Here is a 24,384-nt window from a genome sequence, read left to right as displayed (position 1 = left end):
AAATTTTACCTGTCTCTTACCCTGGATTACACATCATATTACTTCACAGTTCGATTAAGTAAGCTGCGAGGCTGTACTGCTGAAGGAGCCAAACTGGATTGTTAGCTGTGTGTCACTTTAATTTTGCTAAAGAGCATTCTCTTGGATGCACGAGACTGGAGTTAGTAGGTGGCCATGGCTGCAGCAGGTATTTTTTTTAGTCCTAATGTGAATACTCTTAAAAAAATTGCCAGAGATTAAATAATACCCAGTGTCAACAGTGGTGATAAAATGAGATGAAGAATATGAATTGCTATTTCCCTGTTTTGGTGTTTTCCATATATGATTTTAAAAAGGAGGACATAGAATCCTGAATTTGTTGCAGTCCCTATAGTGAAGGGGGACTGGGACATGTGGAAGTTCACTTTTTTTTCCTGCCTGCTGTCATTCTCTGTTAAAAGAAACGTCACTGGAGACACTGAGGATGTCATCGAGGAACTAACTTGACAAGTCAATTTGTTTTTAAGAATGCTGTAATTACTGTGATGGAGATGATGAATTGATTTGCAGGGGACATGGGACCTGGAGCTGAGGAAGTGAAAAGCTGTGTATATAGGGTGTTGAGGCTCTTTTGGCTCTGTGTAGTTTTGAGACTGTCCCATCACTTAGCTCTTGATAGATTAATAATGAACCATTTTTGTCATCTTTAAAGTGATCCACCAATATAAGGTTAATTATAACATATGAAACTAGAGTTGATCAATATTTTTGACAAACAGATACCAATTTTTAAAAATTCTGATATTGAATTTTTTTCTGTGTTGAAGTAACTTTTTGTTTTGCAATTTACTTCATTATTCCATTACAAGATATAATGGAAAATATTTTCTTGAAACAAAATTGAGTGTGACTTCTATGTTTTTCAGACAGTTTCAAAATTCTTTGGGTTTGTTGCAGTTTGGAACATTAGTATCTTTTCAATTCACATTTTTTATATAATTGAAATTCCAGTTTCCTCTCTGTACTGTTGAGAAAATTTTTGTATGCAAAAAATACTTTGAATTCATTAACTATTAATCAATACAACTATTAATAACTACAATTAATACAAGAGGCACTTGAGTATGAATAGCTACATTCTACAGATGGAAGAGGAAAGAAAAAAACATTAATCTCTTTGTTCAAGGCCATAGAATTAAATATGAGAATATATGAAGCTTCTGATCTCAAGTGCTGTGCTCAAAGAGACAGTACAGTATCTCATATTCAGACATGAACGGAATTCTACAAATGAAGGAACAAATAGCTGTAGAGAAATTTCCATTGTTACTCAAATGAAAGAAAAGTTAAAAATGTTTCTCCTGGCTTTTTTTTATGGGAGGCTATATATGTATATATATGAGATAGGGCTTCAAGAAAAGAAAATACTCTACCAATTGATGAATCAACTTAATTCTAACCTTAGACTTTCTACTCCTAAGACAATACATCATGCTGTAGTATAGTTTGAGTAAGAAAAGAAAATATTGCTCTAAATTTACACAACCCTTAAAACATGTGGTATTAGTCTGTTTTGAATTTGAAGGATCACAATAACATTTGTCAGTAATCTTTTACAGTAATTAGTATTATCCCTCATTTAAGAAAATACCACCTACTTTGGGGGATAATGTTATCTTTTTGTGTTCAGACATCAATCAGTAGATTTAATAAGAAACAGGCTTAAAGAAAATTCCACAATTTTTGCCAAGAACAATGCAATTTAAGACTTTGAATTCCAAAGGCAAGTTGAAGCATATTTTTGCAGTGTCAGCTTGAGCAATTTTATACTGTGGTTTTCAGCAATAATATCATAAGATATATTTTATATTGGAAAAAATTTGACTTATTACATGTGACACGGTTGTTGTGAAATCTCATGGTAGGACTGGAATCCAGTCATGTCACCACCATATAAATCTCTGAAATAGGGAGTTTGTAGTAGTAATTGCTATCTGTATTTGAATGGAACACTATGATCAATTGTTGGCTGATGCCAGATTGAGAACCTTATATCGCTCTTAGTAGTTGAGGTAGAAGAGAAATAAATGCATAGTAGAAAATCATCAGGAAAGATGTATCCAATATAAATGATCTAGTGTTCACTTAAGTGGGTGAATAAGAGAGAAGCTAGCATGTAGGCAAAGAAGATACACAGCTTTGAAAGGACAAAACTTATGATGATAAAAAAAAGGCCCAGAAAAAATCTCAATAGAGAAGTAATAGAAGTAAATTAAGCTATTTAGTGCTAAGTGAGCATGGTGTAGCTGGAAAGTAAACAATGGATTGTAAGAGAGGAAAAAATGAATGTGTTGCTGGTCAGATTGTTGGCAACTCTCTGAGGCAGTACTTTTGCAATAGATTAATTTAAACCTTATTAGTGGAATAATCTCTCATGCTAATACAAATTAGCTATCTAGGAATTACTGAAGTAGGTACAGTGAAAAACATGCAACTTCCCTAGACTTGTTTTACCATTTGCTTGCAATAAGGGGAAAGGGAATAAATTATCATATTTATAGTTTTATGGAATGAACAGGGGTCAGTAAAGAAAGATTTTGGGTTAGATGGATTTTGCAAACTGGAAAATATAATTCTTAAACTGTAAACAGCTCTATAATATGAAAGCTGTTTGAAATAGTGTGTAGTTCACCTCTGTTATTTGGATCTTTCCGATTAGGCAATACTGTGTTTGGCATGTGAGTCTACTGATAAATCTGGTAATGAATGAATATTTTGCTCTGGCTAATTACAGTTAAAGTAGTCATAACGTGCTTTCTATGTAATGCTTATAACAAAACAGGTAAATGTGACAGAGTATGATCCAGGCGTAGAGGAAATGTCTGCAAATCGTGGCTCTTGGTTGTAATGAGAGTAGATGAGATGGGATTAGTGAGACCCTCCCCGGACTGGGTGACCCCTTACTGGTGCTCCTGGGGAAGAATCAAACTATTGGCTTACTGTACTCAGGTGGGGCATTGGGAGTGCTGGAGCACGCACCTTGGCTTGGGGGCTGTGGTAGTGGTGGAGGTTTATTTGGTTGGGTGTCTCTTGTGAGAGACCCCTGAGAAACAGGGAAAAGCCCAAGGAAGGTGTGTGCTCTGGGCTGTAACCTGCCAGATGCCCTTGGAGCAAAGCTAGGGGAGTTCTTGATAGTGTTGGTGGCACCTAGGTGGTGCTGGGAACTTCAGAAGGATCTTGAGGTCCTTGACCTGTGGAAGAAGGGGAGTGCAAAAGAAAGAAAAGGTGGTCATGGAGGAGGAAGGCTGCTCATCTGACTTTTGTAGGTGCCTCTGTACTGCAGCATGGAACCAAGGGGCTGTGCCAGTCAGGAATTAGTCCTAAACTGGCAGGTTAGGTGGAAGGAGTATTTGGGGAAATGCAAATGCGGTAGAGCAGATTCTTCAGTAAGTCTTCAGTAAAGTAAACTGCCAGGACATAAACCAGGGAGGCAAAGAAGCTCTTGTTCTCAGTGTCTTGAGGATTTGTTTCAGGGTGTCTCCCTTTGTTGCCTAAACGTTTTTTTCCTCTCATTTTTCAAATATGAGTTTCTCTGACTTCCCTCCTTGAAAACCTAACCTCTGTGCTACTAATTAAGTGCCTCTTTTATGCTACCCTCTCAACAGGCAGGCTGCCTTTTCCCCCCAAATCCTCTGTTTTCTGAATTGTGTTGGTGTTGTATATAGGTGCTGCAGAGCTCTTCTGCCATTTAACCCATTTAGGGTTAAATTCTATCCTCTGCTCCAAGCCTGCTTAAGGTGTTTAGTTAATTTAAGTTCCGCTTGCTTCCCTGGTCTCCCCCAGGTTCATACACTTTGGTGGCTCAGAGACATCTATGCTGTCTGCTGATGGATAGCCCCTCCCAAAAGTAAATACCAGAGAAAGATGTGCCCTGCCCAACACCTACTCTGTAGGTTCTGCTGTGGCTGTTAAGATGCCAATTACCTTCTCTTCTGCACTACTAATGTTCAGATTAGTCTTTTTGCTAAGTCACAGATAAGTAAGGGTGTTATTGGGTTTCAGGGCTACTTCTTCATAGCTTTGAAAAGCATGACATGATTTATCATACTGTTAAAGAGAGAACAGTAGTCTACATAAGCTATTCAATCTGTATAAGGCTAAAAGAATTAAAACGCTGAATTACATTTTCAGTGATAATGTATGGTGATAGCCTTTGTCCAAGGAGGAGAGCTAATTGAATATATTAGATTCTGAATTATTTCAAAAAGCTGCTGTTAGAGTGATACTTGCACTGCATATAAAGGGAAGCATGTTTCAGAGGCGGGAATCAGTTACTCTGTTCTTTTTCCCCCCATTCAGCATTCTTGTATCGATCTGAGGCAGAAAGTCAGATGAGACGGCAAAGGGTATTTATTTGAGTAGCTAAACGGTTACTTTATAGTCTATTTCATATTAGGGATTGGATTAGAATTGGAAAGATGGAGTGATATTAGATGCCAGTAACACTAAATGTTGTTTGGGTGTTTTTCCTCTTCAAGATAAGTAAAATGCTTCTGGAACTGATGGCTTCTTTGAGTCAGAAGCATGGGGAAGCAGATTGCCGTCTCTCAGGGGTAAATTTTTTATAGTGTGGAAAGTTGGATTTCTTTAGGTTACTTACGTGTTATCTTTATCCTTGTTCTTCTTTTTCAAAGTAAAAAAAAAAAAAGAGTTTGTTTCCTGGATTTGTTGATTTTCTGAGTGTGCATATGTTTGTGTAAGGCAAGCATGGACATAGTTTTATAAATGAAAAATTGGTCTTTTCCATCTCTCCTCACACCCCATGCTCTTATACATGAATTATTGCTGTTTCTCCCTCATTTCTAACCAAGCTCGCAGATGTCTGACTAAAATAAGCTTTGTGAGTCTAGAGATCTGCTTTCTTCAGTGTTGAAAACCACATCAGTAACCAGAGGCTTTAGATATTGATTTTGACCTGTGTGCATAATGTTATCTGTTGGCTGCTAAATATGGCAATCTGTAGGAAAGGTCATGTTCTCAGACCTAATTAAGAAAATCAGAAGAGGCAAATAACAGAAATGAGAAGTCCTAATAATGGCCTGACAGGGCTGCCATGTTACTGTGGAAGGGCAGAGCCAGGCTGCAGCACAGCTGACTTCAGAATCAAATGTCAAGAAAGAAGGTGGTGCTTTCTGTGGCTCTTGCCTGGCTTATGGTAGTGATAAATTCAGCTTGTTGCCCCCCCCCCCCTTTTTTTTTTGATAATTCAATTTTTTTTGTTCTCTTCCTTCTAATTCTTTTAATGGCTGTCTTTTAGTCTCCTACATCTCCCTTTAATTGAGATGAAGCCAGAACTTTAGCCGTTACTTGTGAGAAGAAAGTGCTGGAAAACAGAACAGATTTGTGCCAATTCTGAATATTTCTCTTTTTTAAAATAGATATAGGTAGGAAGTAAATTACACTTCCTTTGAGCCTAGAAAAAAAAACCTTAATGCTTGGGTTAAGTGCATTTTATTTCTGTACATGTGGAAAGTAAATAATGGCCTAAAAAGTGGGTACTGTCATGCAGATTGAATCTATTACTAAAGTGCTAGTGCTACTATAGCTGTAGGAGGTGGAATGAAGGTTGCATTTTAGTTCTTTCCTAAAGTTGTTCATCCTACATCTTGTTTGGAAGGGAAAATAAATTTTTTCTTACTATTTTTTTCCCCTGTAGTTAATTTTTATTGATTTTCTTTAAGCAATTTGTATTTTTTTTTTTCTAGGTAAAATTTTATTATTCAAGACTTGAATGTAATTTTGCTTGGCTAATGAACAGCAGCAGTTGTTTTTTATTGGTCCAGTGTCTAGCACTTTAATGTCCACTGTTACTGTTCATGGGGACCATAATGACACAAGTAATTAATAATTACTTTGCTACAGCCCCTAGGTTTTCAAAACACTTCACCAAGTACTTCATCACAGCATCTCTTCTTTATCTCTTTTTGTGGATATGAAAGTAATGGTACAAATCTTATGTTGTCTGATGAATAGTTAGAGTCAAACCATGGGTATCGTGGATCCTGTGTTTGGAGATAAGATTGCTTACATGGCTGAGATATGGGTGTGAGACGAGGGGTGCCCTGACAGTAGATCATGTCTTGCAGAAGACAAGGAGATACAGCAGCAAATCTATGTAAATCTGCACACTATCTAGTGAGTAGGTCTAATTAATGACAAATTATACGTGGAAATGTAGTTTTGACAGTATTTCATGCATAAATTTCCAAGGCATTCTCCTTGAATGTAAAATGTGGGTCCTGCTTTCCTCCAGGCATCAGGCTGATGTGTTTTTCTGTTGTGTTTGAACTGCAGTTCCTCTCTGCAAAGATGGCTCAGGAGGAGAGGAAGGGGGAGTGGTTGTATTTATTACTTCAAGGCCTTTTGACGTTCAGGTTTGCTTAATCAGTGAATACAGAGTTATTTCTTCTGGCTCACAGTGCTTTGAGCTTGCCCTTTGGTTTGGGGGGGACTTGCTACGGATTCTTCCGTTTTCACGCATCAGCCATCACTGACAATGAAACTAAAACTGCCAGCATATTAAATATTTGTCAACAACAGTATGTAGGTATCAGCAGTAGAATCTTCATTTAGTGTCATTCAGTTACTTCAATCAATTTGAAATACACGTGTGAAATTCAGCATTTTCTGCCATATTTGACTAAGTGCTGCATATTTAAGTAAGTGCTGCACACAAGTTGTCTCTGGAACAAAGCATAGTAAAAATGTACTGGTTTTCTACCCTAAACATATGACAGTTTTCTTAGCTTCTGCGTACTCCCAGGGGAAGAGATCTGCTGGATAGAATACTAATAGGTGGAAATGTGCCTGCGTAAATCAGGCCCAGGTGGGACTTTGTGGGTAATTACATGGCCTTGTCCTTTCCCTGCCTGCCACACAGAAGCTCCTTATGGTCATCCTTTCGAGGAGAACGTGTTGGGGTACCTGTTTGGGACCTGCAGCGCAATTGCTAGCTCTTTATGAACTGAGCTTCATCTATGTCCTTTGAGCCAAAGGGGCTCTGGGGGTCTCTTAATTTGCCTTTCGAAGGTTGTAGGAGTAGTAGAGCTCAGAGAGTGGGACAGGCATCAAGAGGAGTAAATTGAGTTCAGGTTCTTTTGCATGACATCTTGGAGCCATCTGTATGATAAAAGCATAAAAATAATCTGCACTGATAAGAGCATTAAAATGGACAATAATCTAAAAGTACAGTTCTATTTTGGAAAGTGGTAATCTAAAAATGTCAATTTTGAATCCAGCAGATCTATTCCTGTGAGTATTAAAATATTGCTTGCTAAATTTGGTGATAAAAAGTACTGTTTTAAAGTATTGGAGAATGATCTTTTTGTACTGTATCATCTATGAAGCAGTCTATTAAGTTTCCGTTGTTTATACCCATTTGAAATTCTGTCACTTAGAAATTTTTAAGATAGTTGTATGAATAATTATTTCCCTAGGCATTTCTTCCTCTTGATATTGATCCATTTAAGATAGACAAATCCTTTCCTCTGAGAAAATCAAATAGAAAATACTGTTAATACTGAGATAAAAATAAATTATTTTTTTTAGCTTTTTGTGAACTTTTAGAATCTTATTGGCAGTGCAGTCTGGTAAAATATTGTGGCTAACTTGAATATTAAATGCATCCTTTCAGTGCAACCAAGTCAAATATTTCTTTTCTGTAATTAAGCAAGTTATTTCTGTACAAAACCCCCTAATTCTCTCTACCTCTGGTCAGAATTTGATAGAATCACTTTTTTCCAAATTATGCAGTTCTATCACGTTTTAAATGTTTTTACAAAATTTCTTTTCGTAAATTTCAAAAGGGAAATTAGGATAAGAGTACTCTGAAAGCCAAGCAGTTTGCCTTAAATGTTTTAAACCTGATTTCAATATTTTATTTTGTATTCCCACTTCTCATATCCAATTTCTTCAAACCCCGTTCAGTGATTATTTTTTATTTTGTCCTCAACTGTTTCTAATCCTTGCCTATATTTTTTTTTTTCAATTAAGAATTTACCAATTTCCAAACTTTTAAGTCCTTCTTGAATCATTATTATTATCTTTGTCTTTGGTAGGACTGCCACTGACAAAAAGCATATTTATTTTTTTTTAAGTCCAAGTTGTGAGTATTAATTTTAAGAACAAGTTTTGTACCACTATTTTTGAGCAAAAAAAAACCCTAGTATTTAGAATGTTGGGATGGAAAAATTTCCTGCCCTTGCCTGAGACTTGTTAGCACTTTTTGATTAAAAAGTGTGGCTTTGAGACTAAAGCTGAAACCAGGTCATTACTGGAGACTTTTCCAAATGTAAAACATTATTGTTTTGCTGTTAAAGTCTATAAAGAGGAAAGGGAGAAATGAGCATTGGTCCTGAGGAAAAAGGCTGGAAGACTGTGTTGTAATGTCAGAATGCAGATATTTAGAATGTAGAGACTATACATGCTTGTCACTCAGGGACTTGTGTATCCAGTTCTAAAACACGGTTATCGTGTTAGTTTTTTGTGTTTTCTCCTTTTCTTTTCCTCTCCGTGCTGAGTGTTCAGATGTACCTGCTTTCCCTCCCCTGGAAATGAAGGCCTTATGCCTTGTGTGTTGTATTCTCTGAACTGGCATCAAGGCTTTGCTCCATTGTTTACAAAACAAATCCGGGTATGGAGTGAATAGGAAATGGAAATAAATTTTTTACTTTGTGAAGGAATTTTTGCATCAGTGACTTGAAAAGTTTGACATAGAAAATCATGAAAAGATCATTTGGTCTCTTTTAGATCTCTGCAAACATCTCTGTTTTAAAGGAAGGCTGCTTTTTTTTTTTTCTTTTTGTTCTTCCTTTTTCCTCCTCTTCCCCTGGTTGTGTTAGATCTTGTCCAAATACTTAATAGAAATTGATAGTGTGTTCCCAGGTAACAAATTACATCTGTCTCTGAAAATGAGTCAATGTAATCATGACAAATTCATGAAATAAAGGAGAAATACATTGCTGCAGTCCTGGGGAACATGAGTCAATATGCTTTATGTAATTATTTAATAAAACATCTCTTCTAGTGCATTGAACCAGCCTAAGATACCAAAGCAGTTGTATTTATGCAGGAATAAACAAACTTCCAGTAAAAGCTGGTGACCAGAAGTATGCAATTAGGCATTTCCAGAAATACTCATTAAACCAGTCTGCTTAAATTTTAATCAGACTTCTATGTATGAAACAGTCTTGATAAGAGGGAGTAGAAAAATAAGAAAGATTTTTATGAAAAGCTATTCAGATTTTCCAGTGCCCCAAATGGCTTTGAATTTTTTTATTTAACTTCCTGTGTGTGGAATTGCAAATCTGTCTAAAAGTTAATAATACAAAATCCTACGTGTTGGTTTAATTCTGTTTTAGGGGAGCCATATTGGTATCAGCACAGAAATACTATATTGATAGCAAAGCTGTCATAAAAAGAATATGATGTGAGGATTAGATGGATATTTGAAATAGTTAAGCTTTGTGTAGTCCATGTGAGAAATGTCAGAGAACTGATTATCAGTGGGTGCGTTCTTATATGAAAGTAAAGTCATAGGAAATTCACTGTTACACTGAAAAATTACAAATCACCAGGTACTACCAGTATTTTTTGGCCTTCCCTATTTATCTTCCTGGTATGTCTGAGCTAAATAATGCAAACTGTGTTATATCTGAGACATGAGAAGACATGTGTTGCCCAGGATCATAAGGAAGTCAGGAAGAGCCATAAGAGGTTCATGACTCCAGATGCTGGAGTGAATTCAATAGGTGTCTGGTTATGTTCTTTGCAACATTAAATTTGTATAGTTTAATGGTCAGTGACTTCTGCTCTTATTTCCAGTCAGCCTAAAGTAGCATCAGGATGCTCATGGGTGGTCTACATGCACAACTGGGCATGCAATAAATAGCCTGTCACTTGAAGCCTTTACAAACACGTTTGTAGACCTATTTGAATAATCTGAAAGAGGAGCTCAGAGAGCAACTCACAAAATGTTAGTGAATAAAGACAAGAGAGTGCATATATCCACCCCTGAAAAAGATCACTAGCCTTTTCATGTTTCACAATCTCTTTTCAGGTGTTATCTGATGACCATCTATTTGTGATGGATCCCCTCATGTCCTTGGAAACTGCAGTTATGAATATTGTTGCTCTCGTATTAAATTCTAATGGTCACTGTGCTTTATCCTTCCAGGGCATCAGTAGCCTCTTCAGTTCACTTAAAGTGGTCCGGCTACTTCGGCTGGGTCGCGTAGCTCGGAAGTTGGACCACTACATCGAATACGGAGCAGCAGTCTTGGTTCTGCTGGTGTGTGTGTTTGGCCTTGCAGCACACTGGCTGGCCTGCATTTGGTACAGCATAGGAGACTATGAAGTTATCGATGAGGATACAAACACGATCCGAACTGAGAGCTGGCTCTATCAGCTGGGGATGTCAATAGGAACACCTTACCGCTTCAACACATCGGGCTTTGGAAAATGGGAAGGCGGACCAAGCAAAGATTCGGTCTACATATCTTCATTGTATTTTACGATGACCAGCCTCACTAGTGTTGGATTTGGGAACATCGCTCCGACGACAGATGGGGAGAAGATCTTTGCTGTTGCTATGATGATGATTGGCTGTAAGTACTAGAGATTCTGTTTCTCACACACACAGTGCCAAATCACTGTGTGTCATGAATACTGATATCATAATAACATCTGGAATCATGTAAAATATGCAGCTTAAAATATTTTTGGTGGCAATATAGTTATTACACACTTTCTTATTGGTTAGTTTTAAAATCACCAGTTGGGAGTATTGCTGCGACTAGCAAAAATTCAGTCATTTTGGAAGCAATATTCTGTCGATATTCTTTCAATATTCTTTTGTAATTAAACTTTAAAACGTGTAAAGCCTGAAGTATTAGAAATTAATTCACCTGAGTGGGCACAGACAACCTTTGTGCCTCCATTTGGTATTTGGCAAAATCTTTGTATGTCTCAGAGTTGTATATATGGGACAAGTGGGTGGGTGAGTGGGAGGAGGTCCCAGAGCATCTCATAAGGGACAGAGAACAGTAGCTCTCTAGTGGCCACGAACTCCATTGTGGGCTTAGCGTACAGTCAGGTCCTAAAGCAACTGGGATGATACTGGCCTTGGGCACCTCTGGCTCACATTTCTTTGTTGCAAGGGATTCATATTGCCAAGCTGTCGAGTTTTCGGCCATGTTGTAGAGTCTGCACTCAAAGTGCCATGAGAGCTACTTGGAGTTAAGAACCATGCAGTGGCCACCGTTAAAATAGGTCATGTTTTTCTAGAAAAAAGTGAAATTTGAACCAAAATAAGGAAAAAAGTATCTACTTTGTACATGGAAGAGCATATTATTATATGGAGAAAGAGAGAAGCTTCTGTACATTAATATTACATCTAGAGGAGAAAAAAGTCAATCTTTGCTAAGCAGGAAATTAAAACCAAATATATAATGAAACCCAATTAGCAGCACAGTGCCTGCTATGGTAGAAATGTGAAGCTTTGATTCAGGTGTGTCATTTTAAAGCATGTGCAGTGTTAAGCAGGCTGAAGGTTAGTGAGAAGACAGCAAGCATACTTGATCTCGTCGGGACTGGGATATTTTAGCTATAAAAATTGTCAATTTTGCCCATCTAGCTTTTTCCACTGCTAAGTCCCATCATCTTAATAAACCACCCGCATAGCATAAGGGAAATGTATATAAAACTTGGAGACAATTATGCGGTTTCCTCATGAGAAGGTGCATTAGACAATGTAGCAGTGTAGTACAAAATATGCCTCCAAACATTTTGTGGTGAAGTTACCCGTTTCATAGGAAATATCCTGACCTTTGGCTTATCGTTCATTGGGCTATGATCATGATAGTAGCTAGACAACAATAGTTAGGATTATTCAGTATCGTTATTTAGTACTATGAATACTGAATTAGCATAACCTTCATAAAATCAAGAGGTACATTAGAGTTCTAAGAACGTTTGGAGTTCTACCTGCTTCAAATTCTGTATATGAAAATGTGATGGAAAGAAGCTGAATTTATGCAAGAGTAATGTTGATAGATATCTGCTCTGAATTCTAAAATGAACTTTAATTTCAGCACTTGTTTTGGCAGTTTTAAATCTCATGAATGCAATCACATTTGAGGGAAACAATTTTGTTTCTATTTGGACTTCTAGAACGTTATGTTTCTAACCCTATAACTGTTGGTGTATCTGAGCACCTTTATCCTGTGAACAACTACTTGGAAAACATCAGGACTGTTTGCAATATATGTTTGCAGGAATGGCAACTAAGTAATCCAGTCTTTGAATTTACCTCTCTGGCTTTTGTAGGGTCTTGATTGCTTTCAATGTGCTGAAGTTTTGAGCTGTGGTCATTCCTCAGGATGGGAGGAACAAAACTGATTTGTTTACTTTGCAGCTATTTAGAGCTTAATTGTTGACAGACATTCTTCCACGTCTGTCATAAAATTTTATGTTAAAATAACACTGTAGAATTAAGCTTTCAAACATTGATCTGAGTTTGAACTAGTGCTCTTTTATAAGAATTTTGTCTGATCTGTTGGGAGTCTGAAAGGTACATAGCAAATGTATGGGAGATAGCTGTGGGGAGGGAAAAAAAGTTTCCTGGCTAAAGGTTTTTTACATCACTCAGAAAAATTCATATTTGTCTTGGCCAAGTAACATGTTTGTTATGAGCTGAGCTACTCACTAATATCACAGTTGGTGGCTACAGGTTCCTGTTATGGTCCTCATTTTGCAGATGTCAGATGACATAGGTTTGCGCACGAAATGGATAGGGGCTGTGGTTGTCCAAAGCATCAGAAATAAGCAATTTCAAATCAGTTCTGCTAATGTGTTACTGCCCACTAGTAAAAGGAAAGAGTATATGATTTCTCATTTATATTTTGCCATTAACACTGCATTTATTTTAACACCCATCTAGTGATGCATTCTCAAAAGCTACTGCTATCTTTCGGTAGCACAGGGAATGCCGTTATTTTTTTTTCTGTGAAGGATGCAGACAGGGCCTAATTGTTTGACTATCTAAAATTCCAATTGAAGATAGGTGGGATTTGCTGAATCCAACCTCAAACATACCACTCCATTAACTTGTTCCCTGCTAGAGGGTATGTCTCTAAGAACTATGTGAATTTATCTTGGTTTTGAAGTGGCTGGGTATAGTCTGGGCAAAAATACATACCTGTATATTTAAATAGTCCAGTGAAATAAGTGAAGTTATTTTACAACCTTTTCTGTATTAAGTGGAAACAACACTGTTACTTTTTTTGGAGGATGTTATCATTTTTGTTTAGTTAAGACAATATGTTAACAGGGTTGGTTTTGAGATTCCAAAATGACACTATAATGTCATTAAAAAAAAAAAAGAGTATTTGGGGACAAATATATAACAGCCAGCGTTAATATTTCAAAGTGATTCCGGAAAAAATTTTCTTTAAATAGGCTGGAAATTTTTAATAGGAGGGTGATTTTTATCCCCTTGGGCCAATTAACCTCCTGTGAATAAATAGTAAAACTTCCATTAGCCTGATGGGGACAGATTTAGATGAGCGGAAAGCAAATTATAACATTTCCTTCTCTTTGTGCATTTTATCCTCCATTGTTTTTGAATAGCAATAAGCACTGTGTGAAAAAACCTAGTGGCTTGTTAAACAATACTGTGGCCAGCTAAGCCCATGGTCTCAATTTTATTAGCAAGATCACCTTTGAAATTTTGTCCTTCTCTTTATTGTAAAAGAAACTGAATTGTCTTGAGATGGAGATGGTGGTCAACATGTGAAAACAGCTGTGACCCCCACCTTCCTTGTGTTGGCTGTATGTGTATCTGCCCTACAGGAAGTTGGGGTGCAGGTCCCACTTCGGTGCAGGGTAAGCACTTGCCTCCCACTGGTGGCATGTTTTCTTCATGTTTGATAATCTAGAATTATTTTTAATAGAACGGATTTGATTTTGAAAAATTCTTATATCTCTGGGGAAGGCTGGACATGGTGTGTGCTGCCCTGAAGTGCATTACCAAGTGGGGTGCGGTTTTGCAGACTTTCTGGTCCTTGTTTCTAGCAAACTTAGTTTTTTGTTTTGTTTTGGTTTACTTGGCTGAGTATCTTGAATAGTTTCTAGGGATGAAAGTTGTGAATAGCAGCAATGCTTTGTTCCTTTGGTCTTGGAGTGTTGGCTGTTGTGCTTGTCTGTTTTAGGAGAGGAGTTAACTGTGTAAGCAAGTGATTTTAAGATGTGTATTGCTGTCTTTTCCACCGGTAAACTGACTGAAAGGCTTGTGGTCAACAGTCAACACAGGACCATTGGTGACATCCAAAGAGGATGTTTGTGTCAGAAGGGCTCAGAGTATTTGAAAGCATAAGCAGTTTATAACTAGTGTCCTTCCATATGTGTTTAGTATTCTTATGCACAGAATGATGGAATTAGTACTTTGCAATTATGTTCCATCTTCTGTAAGACAAAATTTGGTTTCCTCTGCTGCTCAGCCACTGTTATGTCCCCTTCTGCTCACTGCTTACTCCCTCTGTGAAGTTGATCCTGTGGCAGAAAAACATGTGTATTACATTAACTCTTTGTAGCCCTACTGACCACTAATAATAGTACTTTGCTACAATGTCAGATAGCTGTTTAAAAAAATAAGTAAGACCACTTCCATTTTCCTTTGTTACTCAATCTTTCATTATGATAAATAATAAATCCAGGTAACTTTTAATTAAAAATTTAGAGTTACCTTAGTGGAACTGTCCTGGGCCAGGGGGAATTTTGGCTGAGTTGAGTGCAAATGTTGGCCTTGTAAAAAAGTTAAAGGTATATGAACTTGCAGAAGGAAGGGTGGGCAAGTCATGTTAACAGTTCATAGACTCTGGGAACGGATGACTGAGGTGAATCAGCTGCGTGTGGGTATTGAGCCTGTGGGGCTGGCTGGGCTGGTTGGTTTTACACTTGGGACAAAGTACAAGAAAGTGTGGCTCGGTCTTAATAGCCCTGGTTTCTCCTTCGGGGTCATCTTCTGCGGGGAGGTGCTTTCAAATGCAATGTATGCGCATGCTGTCTTACTGACCTCATTGTGGCTGCGGTTTTCTGGTACAAAGTGTTTTACTGTTGGTTATTTTGACACAGGGAGGTGCAAGCCCTAATTAGATTTGTGAGGGACTGCGGCATACTCATTGTGTAGCCCTGGGGATGTATGGCCCATTGGTCAGCTTCACCGCAGGGGGATGTGAGTAGGTGAAAAATGCTCCTGATTCTTCACCTCAAGTAATGCACGTCTGTTTTGGAAGAACAAATTATTTTAAAATAGAGATGAAGTATCCAGTGGCTGCTCTTAGGATTTCTGTTCTGTGGAGGCTTGATGCTTCTGATAAGATAAGCAATTCAAATTAGTATGTAGCTGTTTTTCTTGAACATATGGTAAATTATAGTTTTGTAAAGCAAACTGTCTTCACATCTCTCAATGAACTGACCTGCATGGTTTTGCCTCACTTTATTTATTGAGTGTATGTGTATATATACAGAGAGGAGTATGAGTGTTACTACTGGAAGTAAAACAATTAACTCCTCAGCTTCATTTTAAAATGAATCAAAACATATTTGCTTATCCCTTTTCACAGATGATCACTAAATTGCTAATTAACAGGGAATTCGTCTACAGACAGATCTTCCAGAGAGGCTGATATTATATAAAACCAGGTTTAAAACCACTGTCTGGGTCTTTAGAAGGACATATATTTTCCATTTTTAATACTTGTTGGGAAAAAAAAAAAAGCTATTACAATTTTTAGTTTCTTCCCTGTGGAGACATATGCCTTGAAATAACAGTTCTTGTATATTTTGTTCAGTGAAGCTGTCAGGTTGGGTTGCATATTGTTTATTTTTCCTAAGCAATAGCAGAAACCCAAGGACTTCCATTTGCAGTTTTCATATCTGGGCACTGTGTCAGCAATCCCCTTGCTCTGCAGGTGGAGTAGGGATGAACAGTTCTAAAAATGCTTTGCATTTTCCACTTTCAATATACCATAGTACTGATGGATGCTTGCATATCTGGATTTTGAGCATCTGAGCAAAATCTATCATTTCAAGAGCCTTTTGTTAGTGTTCTCAGTTTCACTGAAAGATCCCAAGCTTTTGGTGCCTGTTCATGCTAAATTCTCCTTGTTAGGTAGGAACTTCCTGGAACTACAGGGCTTGACTCATCCAAAGTATGAAGTTCACTGAGGAAAAGACACATGTTTGAATACTAAACTAAATAATAAGTTCTCCTGTGAACATTATAGTTAGACCAGATAGTGAGAGGGATCATGGAAAAAGAACAAAAGTAGGTGTTAAAAGGTCAGACTCAAGGATGTGTGTGCTCACCTACTGTAATAAATTTTCAGCCACTGAGTTCGTGAATCAAAACAGACCAGAGACCAAAACCACTCATCTTCATTGATCTTGTGGAACACCAGCATCGTGCAGTCCTTCAGTACTTCACCTGTTGTCTCTCATTAAGATAGACACAGATCCCAGGAGCGGGGAGTAGCTGTCTCAGTTTTGTTCAGCTTTGTCTGTGAATAACTTCTTTCTCATTAGACATAAGAACAGGAATGAGGATAACATTAAGTAAGTTTGAAAACATAATTAGGTAGTTTTATTTACAGCACTCTTGCTGAAAGGAAAAGAAATCTGCCCTAGTAATGTGAACGTCTCTGTGAACTATGAGAAAATCTTGGTGGCTGGTATCATGACACATAGGTCAGCCAGTGTTGCTCCTTCGCAGCCCCACAGAGGAGTAGAGTGCTTTGGTGACCCCCGGCAGGGTAGAAAATGTTCAGAGGCTCTTGTGAACAAGGATAGCCAGGAGCTGATGAAAACTAGACTGTTGTTATCAAAATACGTGAACAAAATACAGATGCATTGCAGCATCATGTTTGATGGTGTTCCTGAGGCATGATTTTCCCCTTGTAATGCAGTTTATCAGTTGTTAGAGCAAATGGATGTGGCCATGCTGTGTGGGTACTTACCAAACACGCATCTAATCATAAGAGAAGCGTGTGTATCCCTAGTACCCCTTTTAGGGGATAGGGGACAGCGGTACATTGAAATTGGTTTTGCTGGAGGTTGGTGGCCTGAAATTGAGGTTTGTGGACTAGGTTGCTGAGGAGATCATTCAGAGGCTGAGCACAAAGGCTTATGAGACCTCAAACCCAAAGCAGCTTTTTCTGTATTTGTGGTTATTGCAAATGTGATGTTTTGAATTGTGGACGTGCTGGGGCAGGAAAAAGAAACCTTGCCTTGTGAAAGTGGCAGGTATCTTGGATACCTGGTCTTTTCAGTAACCCTGGCAAGATGATAAAAATCTCTTAAATGCTACAGACTTCAACTTCTTGCTAGCCGCTGAGGTTGGCATGCTTTCCATATGGCTGGTAGTTTTGCATTGCTTTTCATTCTCATCTGTCTTAGTCATCAGTAACACTACCTGAGCTAGTAATTCCTAATTTAAAGGCCTGTTTTTTAATATTTTTTTTTTCTTTTTAATAAGTAGGAACAGTCTTTTGAGATCTATTCCCTCACCTCTCTCTGCTGTGCTTTATTTCTTGTTGTTTGAAGCTAGTCATGATATTTGTAGAGCTGGTGTGTTACTGCTATAATTGTTAAGCAACTGTTTGGGATTTCTGAATGTTATTTTGCTTGGATGCTTTCTCTGTCTGAATGAACCACCAGAAGTGTCATGGATATGTTTTTCAGTTACACCAGGTTTCAACAAAGAGGAAGGGGCAGCAGAAAATCTGGATAGAATTTTGATGAAGGTTAGAAGGAGGATTTGGATATTAGGGTAGGATTTGTCCTGGTTATCTCTAAATATGAGAATACTCAAGTTTTTCTTGTTAAGAGTAAAGAATGAGTAAAGCAGTGAAATAACTAAACCAAAGCAAAAGCAAAAAAATACCCCAAAAACTCAGGCAAAAGAATCCCAACCCCCCAAAAACCAACAACAAAAAGCCTGTAACGAAATCCCCAAGTCATTGTGATAAAAAAAAATGGGTAGACAACACGATTTCAGGCTTTTTGGCTGTATAAACAATCCTTCAGGCGGTTGAGTCCTGAGGGATGCGTTTTTCAGTAAAGCACATCGCTATCTCTCATTAGTAAGCATGGAACTGCACCAGGTCATGATGGCATTTTCGGACCCATGGATGAGCTGAAGTGTCTGGCCTGTGCAGAGTTACATCATTGATATTCAGTACAGACAGGGCAAGCTGGAGAGATGCCGTCACTGCTGGCAGACTTCACAACATCGCAAGCTCCAAACTCTGACCTGTAGCTCTTAAAAGTTGCCTCCTCTTCAGATAAGGATGTCTGAGGCCTGCAGGTTTTTTAAGGATTGCTTCTATTGAAAGATAAAACTCTGGTGTCAAGGCCAGCAAAAGGGCAGGCTTTAGGTGACATGTATGTAAATAGCGAACTCCTACAAAAATCGTTTTCTCCAGGCCAAGATGGGCTGGAAAGTTTTTTCAGGTTCACAACACCAGTGTTAATGCTGTAATAAATGTCTGAGCTAAGAACCATGGCTATATGAGGAGTGCCCCATTCATATGGGGTTATCCATCTCCTTACCACAACACACTTCAAAGCAATATTTATAGAAGAAATAAAATGGTTTTTTAAGTATATTAATGTGGTAGTAATTTGTTTCCTGGCCTGCTTTGGGAAAACATAAACTAACTCTCTGTGAGATGTTATTTCTTGCTATGCAAAAGTGAGTAAGCAATATTATTTTTCTTGTTATTTTAAGTGTATATCACCAGATTAAAGCTAGATGAAATTATTGCTATTAAATTTCCCACAAAATGCAATTTGCAAATGGCAAGGGTAAGTTGCCCATGTACTTTTGGTTGTGGGGGGAAAAAAGAAGATAAAAATTCCAGAGCTATATCACATATATATGCCTGATGAATCACTCCATGATGTGTCATCTTGCCTTAATGACTTTAAAAATTTCAGGCTGTACTTCAGCCTAATGGATCTAGGGAATGACCCTACCTCAGAACATACTAGAACTTAATTGCTACAACAGTGCCAGGAAATTTTACTCCAAATCACTGTCAGTATCACGCAAATCCAATCAGAATAATTTTTAAAGTGAGACTTTTATGAATATTTTTAATTCTCAAGGTTCTTAAAATCTGTTGTCTCCTGCAGAGCTTAACCTTGGTCTCCAAGACACTGGACAACTTTTGAAAGGGCTGTAAATGCAAATGGAGAAAAAATAGTTCTGTTTGACAGGAGAGAAGATGAAAGCTGTAAAGTGCTAATGGTTTAGTTTTTTTGGGCATGTGGGGGAGACCTCACACTACAGTAATGTTATAGATAATTGCCTTTTTTCTTTGTTGCACAATGTTTCTAAATTTTTACCTTGAATTATTTAATAGTAATGAGGAGGATAAGGAAAAAAAATAGGCATCCCAGCAGTGGGTGTTTCTCACCTGATGTATTTCATATCACATGCTGTTTCATATCACATGTGTAGTATTTGGCTTTCTTTAGGCCATTTCTAACATTTCTTCCTATAAATAGGTTTAAAACACGGAAAAGTGCTAGCTCTTTCAAACTCTCATCAGCACATGCAACCAGCTTGTTCTGAATTCTGAAGGAACATCATTAACTCAAGTTAATGTTTGAAAGGGAAATGCCCGATGCCTCCAGAACATGGCCTGAAAGGGCAGAGGAACATAAAAGGAAAAAAGAATATTCCAGGCAGGTGAATCGGGATAATATACAAGAGTTTTGTTCCCTATGAAAAAAACCTTCAGAATCTGCAGGAGACATTGTGTTTTGATATGCAGTTCAGTTTGTAATTTTATTCTTAAATTACTGAGGCACACACATACAATCTCAAAGAGCATGATTTGTCTTGTTGGAATTCTATTCTGGATTCTCACCTGTGAAATTGCCTAGATAGCTATAGTGCACAGAAGGTGTGACAGATTTTTCTTTCCCTTTGCAGTCCTGGGAGCCCTTTTCCTAGGCAGCAACTCTATGTGAAAGATAGAAATCTTGGGCAAAGATTTGGCTTTACATGAGAAAAATCTGTATTTCAAAGTCAATTTCTCTCTAAGAAAAATCCAGCTAGATAGCCATGGGAAAAAATAGCAAAACAACACATCCACTCATATGACACATTGTACCACTTATCATCTAATACGTGCAATATGACAGAAGATCTGAAGCATCTTCTAAACACCTTTCACTTCTGCATCAGCCTCAAAAAGGTTATAGTTATTTTACTGTCTAATTGCTACTGGACTCAGACAGACCTGCTGTAGGTTACAAAATGTTTTGGGAGGAGGAGCTTACCTAGCTGTAGTATGTAAGCGTTTTATGGATCATGAGATGTCCCTAACCACGCAGATGAGCTATCTCATGACATCTTGAGAATGAATAAGGATTAATTATGCTTGCCAGATCACTGAGTTTTAATACATTTAGCTGTTTTTATATTTTAAAGAATGATTTGTCAGTTTATAAAAAGAGTAGTAAGCAGTGGTCTAGATGATATCGATTTGGATCATATGTGGTTTATTTCTTGGAGCTGAGAGGTCTGAAATAGTCTAGATCTGAACTTGAGTTACTGTCTGAAGACATATCATATTATAAACAGCAGCAGCCTGATGAAAGAAATTCTGATCCCCAGAGAAAATATGGAATATTTGTGAAAATGTCAGTATCTTTTATCCACAGTACAGCAACTCTTGCTGCAACTGGTGTGAAAAATGTGGAAGGAGACATGTAACTTATTAATAGGACCCCTTGCCTGGAAGGAAAGTAGAAAATTTATTCTTCCAACCAAAGGGTTTTGACAGCCAGTAGGGTCTAAATGACCCTTTGCCTTATGGTAAAGAATGAACTAGTTGAGATATTAAAGCCTGCCTGTTCTTACTCACATCAACACAAATTAGGAGTACTTTTTATTACACCTTTGAAATCAAATCAGTAAGTGTACCAGGTGGCATGGAAGTAAATTCTTCTGGTCAGATAATAGGCAAATCTTGCCCTCCCTTGCCACCATCTCAAAAGCAAAAATGGGTTGCTTAATAAACATAGGTGAGTGGGGTGATTCATGGTCATGGTTTGGTAGTTCTTCAATGTTAATGGAAAGATCCTGAGGGATTTTCACTACAAAATAAGAGGGAGCTGGAAATTGGTAACATCTTCTAAGTGTTCAGAGGCCAAATTGAAGGAGAGAAAATGGGACTTAAGACAAAGAATTAAATTCTGTCTTTGAACTTGAATGAGGTTTTTTTGAGAGTTATTTTCTGGTAAAATTAAGATTTACTACAAAAATATGGAAAATAATGCCAGTGTTTTCCATGAGGATCTTAAACAGTCTCAGAGCTTCTAGGCAGTTCATTAAGTGAATTCGGAAAACCCTAAACTTATTTATTATAGTTGTATCACTTATTGACAGTTTGTACTTTTAGTACAATTTTTGTGAAATATAAAGTAGCACACTTTCTCCCATTTTGAACCAACCCTATTTTAATTTTCCTTTTTCAAAATCTGTCACACCTTTCATATGCAGAGGCCAAATGAGTGGAATTCTACCTCCTAATGGTCAGGTCTACTGTGACACTTTGTGTTTATGGTCCTGGACAGAGTGCATCCTTTTGCATCAAACTCTGAGGTTTGGCAATGATTTTGTGTTGTTGTGTTGGAAATAACACAGTATCCACTGAGAACAGTTTGCAGAAGTGCATCTTAGCTCTGATGTGGCCATTCACCTATTTCCAGTTCTCTTTCCTATAATGGACCACCAGTTCCTTCCTCCTACTTTTCTCTCACTTCCCTGCATAAACCTTCATTTCTGGGCCTGTCACTGCTCTGAGGTTTGCCATCCCACACTAGCAGCTTCATCCTGTTTTTTTTCTGACAGAGAATTTCATAAGAAACAAGAACTGGAAAAGATATTCAGCTTGCCTTGTTCTTCCCCTTTGCTTTCAGAGAGGGAAGTTATTATCTGTAATTCCTTGAACTGTAAGCATTTGTTTGACTTTTAAGCTTCTCATTCAGTTTGGTGCATTTAAATGCAGAGGGAGGAGAAAGGAAGGTGATTTCCTGTATTGCAAATTGGCTTTGATTTCTTGATTCACTTTTAATTGCTTTTTGGTTTTAAATATTTTTGATTCTACTTATTCTTTCTTTATAAAAGCCTTTCTTCACATGACTGGAAAAACTATAAAATCCATTTTATCAGGAATTAAGTATGCCAAAACTAAAATTTCCAGGAACTGGCTTTCTCACACTCTTTGCAAATAAGTTGACTGCGGGTCAATAGTGAGGTAACAGAACAGAATTTGTGAGGGGAAAATGAGCATTTTTCTGGAAGGAAGCCTTATTCCACATAAAGTTAGCAACCTCCTGTGTAAATTGTAGAGGAATTACCAGATAGGCAAATTACTTTGAGCAAACCACTGCATCATGTAGGTGCCACACTAACTGTGGGCAGCTGAAAGGAGAAGACCTAGCTATGTGCCACGTTTGGCTTATTATGCTATTCTGACCTGCTCATTCAAAGAGAATAGTATCTAATGCTGCTTTGAACCTTCATGTGTATAACAAACTTAAGTAACAGGAAGCTGTGTGAGAAGCTGTCTGGAAGAGGCACTGGGATCCAGTTACTTGTGCCCTGTAGTGTGACACAGAGGAGCTGAGTCCTGTACCCAGCTGAGGTGTTAACCTGTGGTGTTACCTTCCATAACTTATTTTCTCTTCTTTGTCCTTCTTATGTCTTTAGACTTTTTGCAGAGAGGCAGGGAGAGACCTGCCTCTCAAAAGAGCATCAGTCTTGACTTGAGCTTGAAGTTCTGCTAAAATGCAAATAGGTGTTACTAGAGATACCCACTACAATGGCACCTGTGTTGGTTTACCCACTAATCATGACCCATAAGTTCTCAGCTGGCACCTGAACGATCCCCAGGCAGAGCTCCATGCGTTCAGCAGCTCCCTCAAGTAAAGGGGAAGTCCCCTTCCTTGCTCTCCCAGCCTGCCCTTTCTGAAGAGCCTATATCCATCTGTTGCAGGATTTCAATTGCGTGAACCACCTCACCATGTCTCCAGAACCCCAGTGAAGTCATTGCCCTGTAACTGCATGTAGTCTTCTAGCTCCTCCTATTTTTTCCCCATGCTGCCTGCAGTGGCATAAATGTTTCTGAGAGAAAAGAGTATTTCCTAAGAATGCTGATTCCCCAGTACAGGCTGAGAATTGCACTGGAATATGATGTCTGACCATGATGGGAGCTTTCTGGAAAAAAAAAAAAAAAAAGAAAAAAGGGAGAGGCAGTTGGGTCAGATTTTTTTTTTTTTCCCCTCACTGGTATAAGAGAAGACAGCGCACTCCTTGTGAAAACTTCGATAGAGAAATGAATCAAAGCTTCTCTGCTTGTGTTTAGAAGTATGGGAACAACAGTACCTGCAAGGCAGAGATCTGTATGACACTGCCAAGCATCTCCTGGGGTATGACTTGAAGCTGCCAAGTGAATGGATGTTCTTATTTTCCAGCGATGGCATCAGAAGGTTGTCCTTTCAGGGCAGTACAGCTGACCATCTGCTTTTTGGGCTCTTGCTGGTCTGTTAGTAAAAGCACTGACAGGTGTGAGATGGAAGAATGTACCTACTGAGTTTGCTTTGCTTCTTTTGCTTACATGCTGGGATGTGTGTGGGTGGACAAAAGGGGGAGCAGGCACTGAGAGAAATAGAAACTGAAGTTAAAACTAAGGTTTCTTCTTTTTCCTTTCCAAACTCATAAACTTCTTTTTTGACTGCTTGCCAAAATAAACAGAATCTTACAGGGTGCATGTTTAAGATGGTTGTTTCCTCATTCTGGTTACAGAACTGTAGTCCAACAGATGAGCAGTATGAATGGTTCAGTACCTGGAGTACTGCTATGATTGCAAGGGTCCACAGCGCAGTGAAATGGGCAATCTGGTAGTTCAGTGGCCAGTGAAATACTTGACCAGATAAGACATTCAGAAAAGCAGGGAAGATAAGAGAGCTTGAGGGCAACCACACTTCTCAAGCTGTTCTCTTTCAGTTGGGAAGGACAGCCGTCTGCTATGAAGCTTGTCTTATCCTGATGCATTGGGGGAGTAGCTGTGGTAGAACTGATCAGGAACAGAAGTAACTTTCTAGCCTTGCACACTCTGCACAGGCATGCATAAATCAGTGTTGATGACATAAGTACTGTCCTCGTAGTAGTAGTAATGCATTTTTCTTCCTACAGCTGTTTTGTGAGACGCGTCATGACTCTGATCTCTCTTCAGCAGAGATTCAATTTGAGATAGTATCAGAAGTGGAGAG

General features: G+C 38.2%; 1 protein-coding gene across 1 annotated transcript in view; it reads left to right on the top strand.

Moving 5' to 3' along the window:
* The window catches only part of KCNH1 (potassium voltage-gated channel subfamily H member 1), a 182,251-nt gene that overhangs the window by 43,353 nt on the left and 114,514 nt on the right, over nt 1-24,384 (top strand). Inside the window, exon 7 of the mRNA XM_074164863.1 lies at nt 10,214-10,643. Coding sequence (XP_074020964.1) covers nt 10,214-10,643 — 430 coding nt within the window. The remainder of the gene's footprint in view (nt 1-10,213; nt 10,644-24,384) is intronic.

Source organism: Numenius arquata, chromosome 2 (assembly GCF_964106895.1).
Source record: "Numenius arquata chromosome 2, bNumArq3.hap1.1, whole genome shotgun sequence".
In the NCBI taxonomy this organism is placed as follows: domain Eukaryota; kingdom Metazoa; phylum Chordata; class Aves; order Charadriiformes; family Scolopacidae; genus Numenius; species Numenius arquata.
This window is presented reverse-complemented; position numbering and strand designations above follow the sequence as displayed.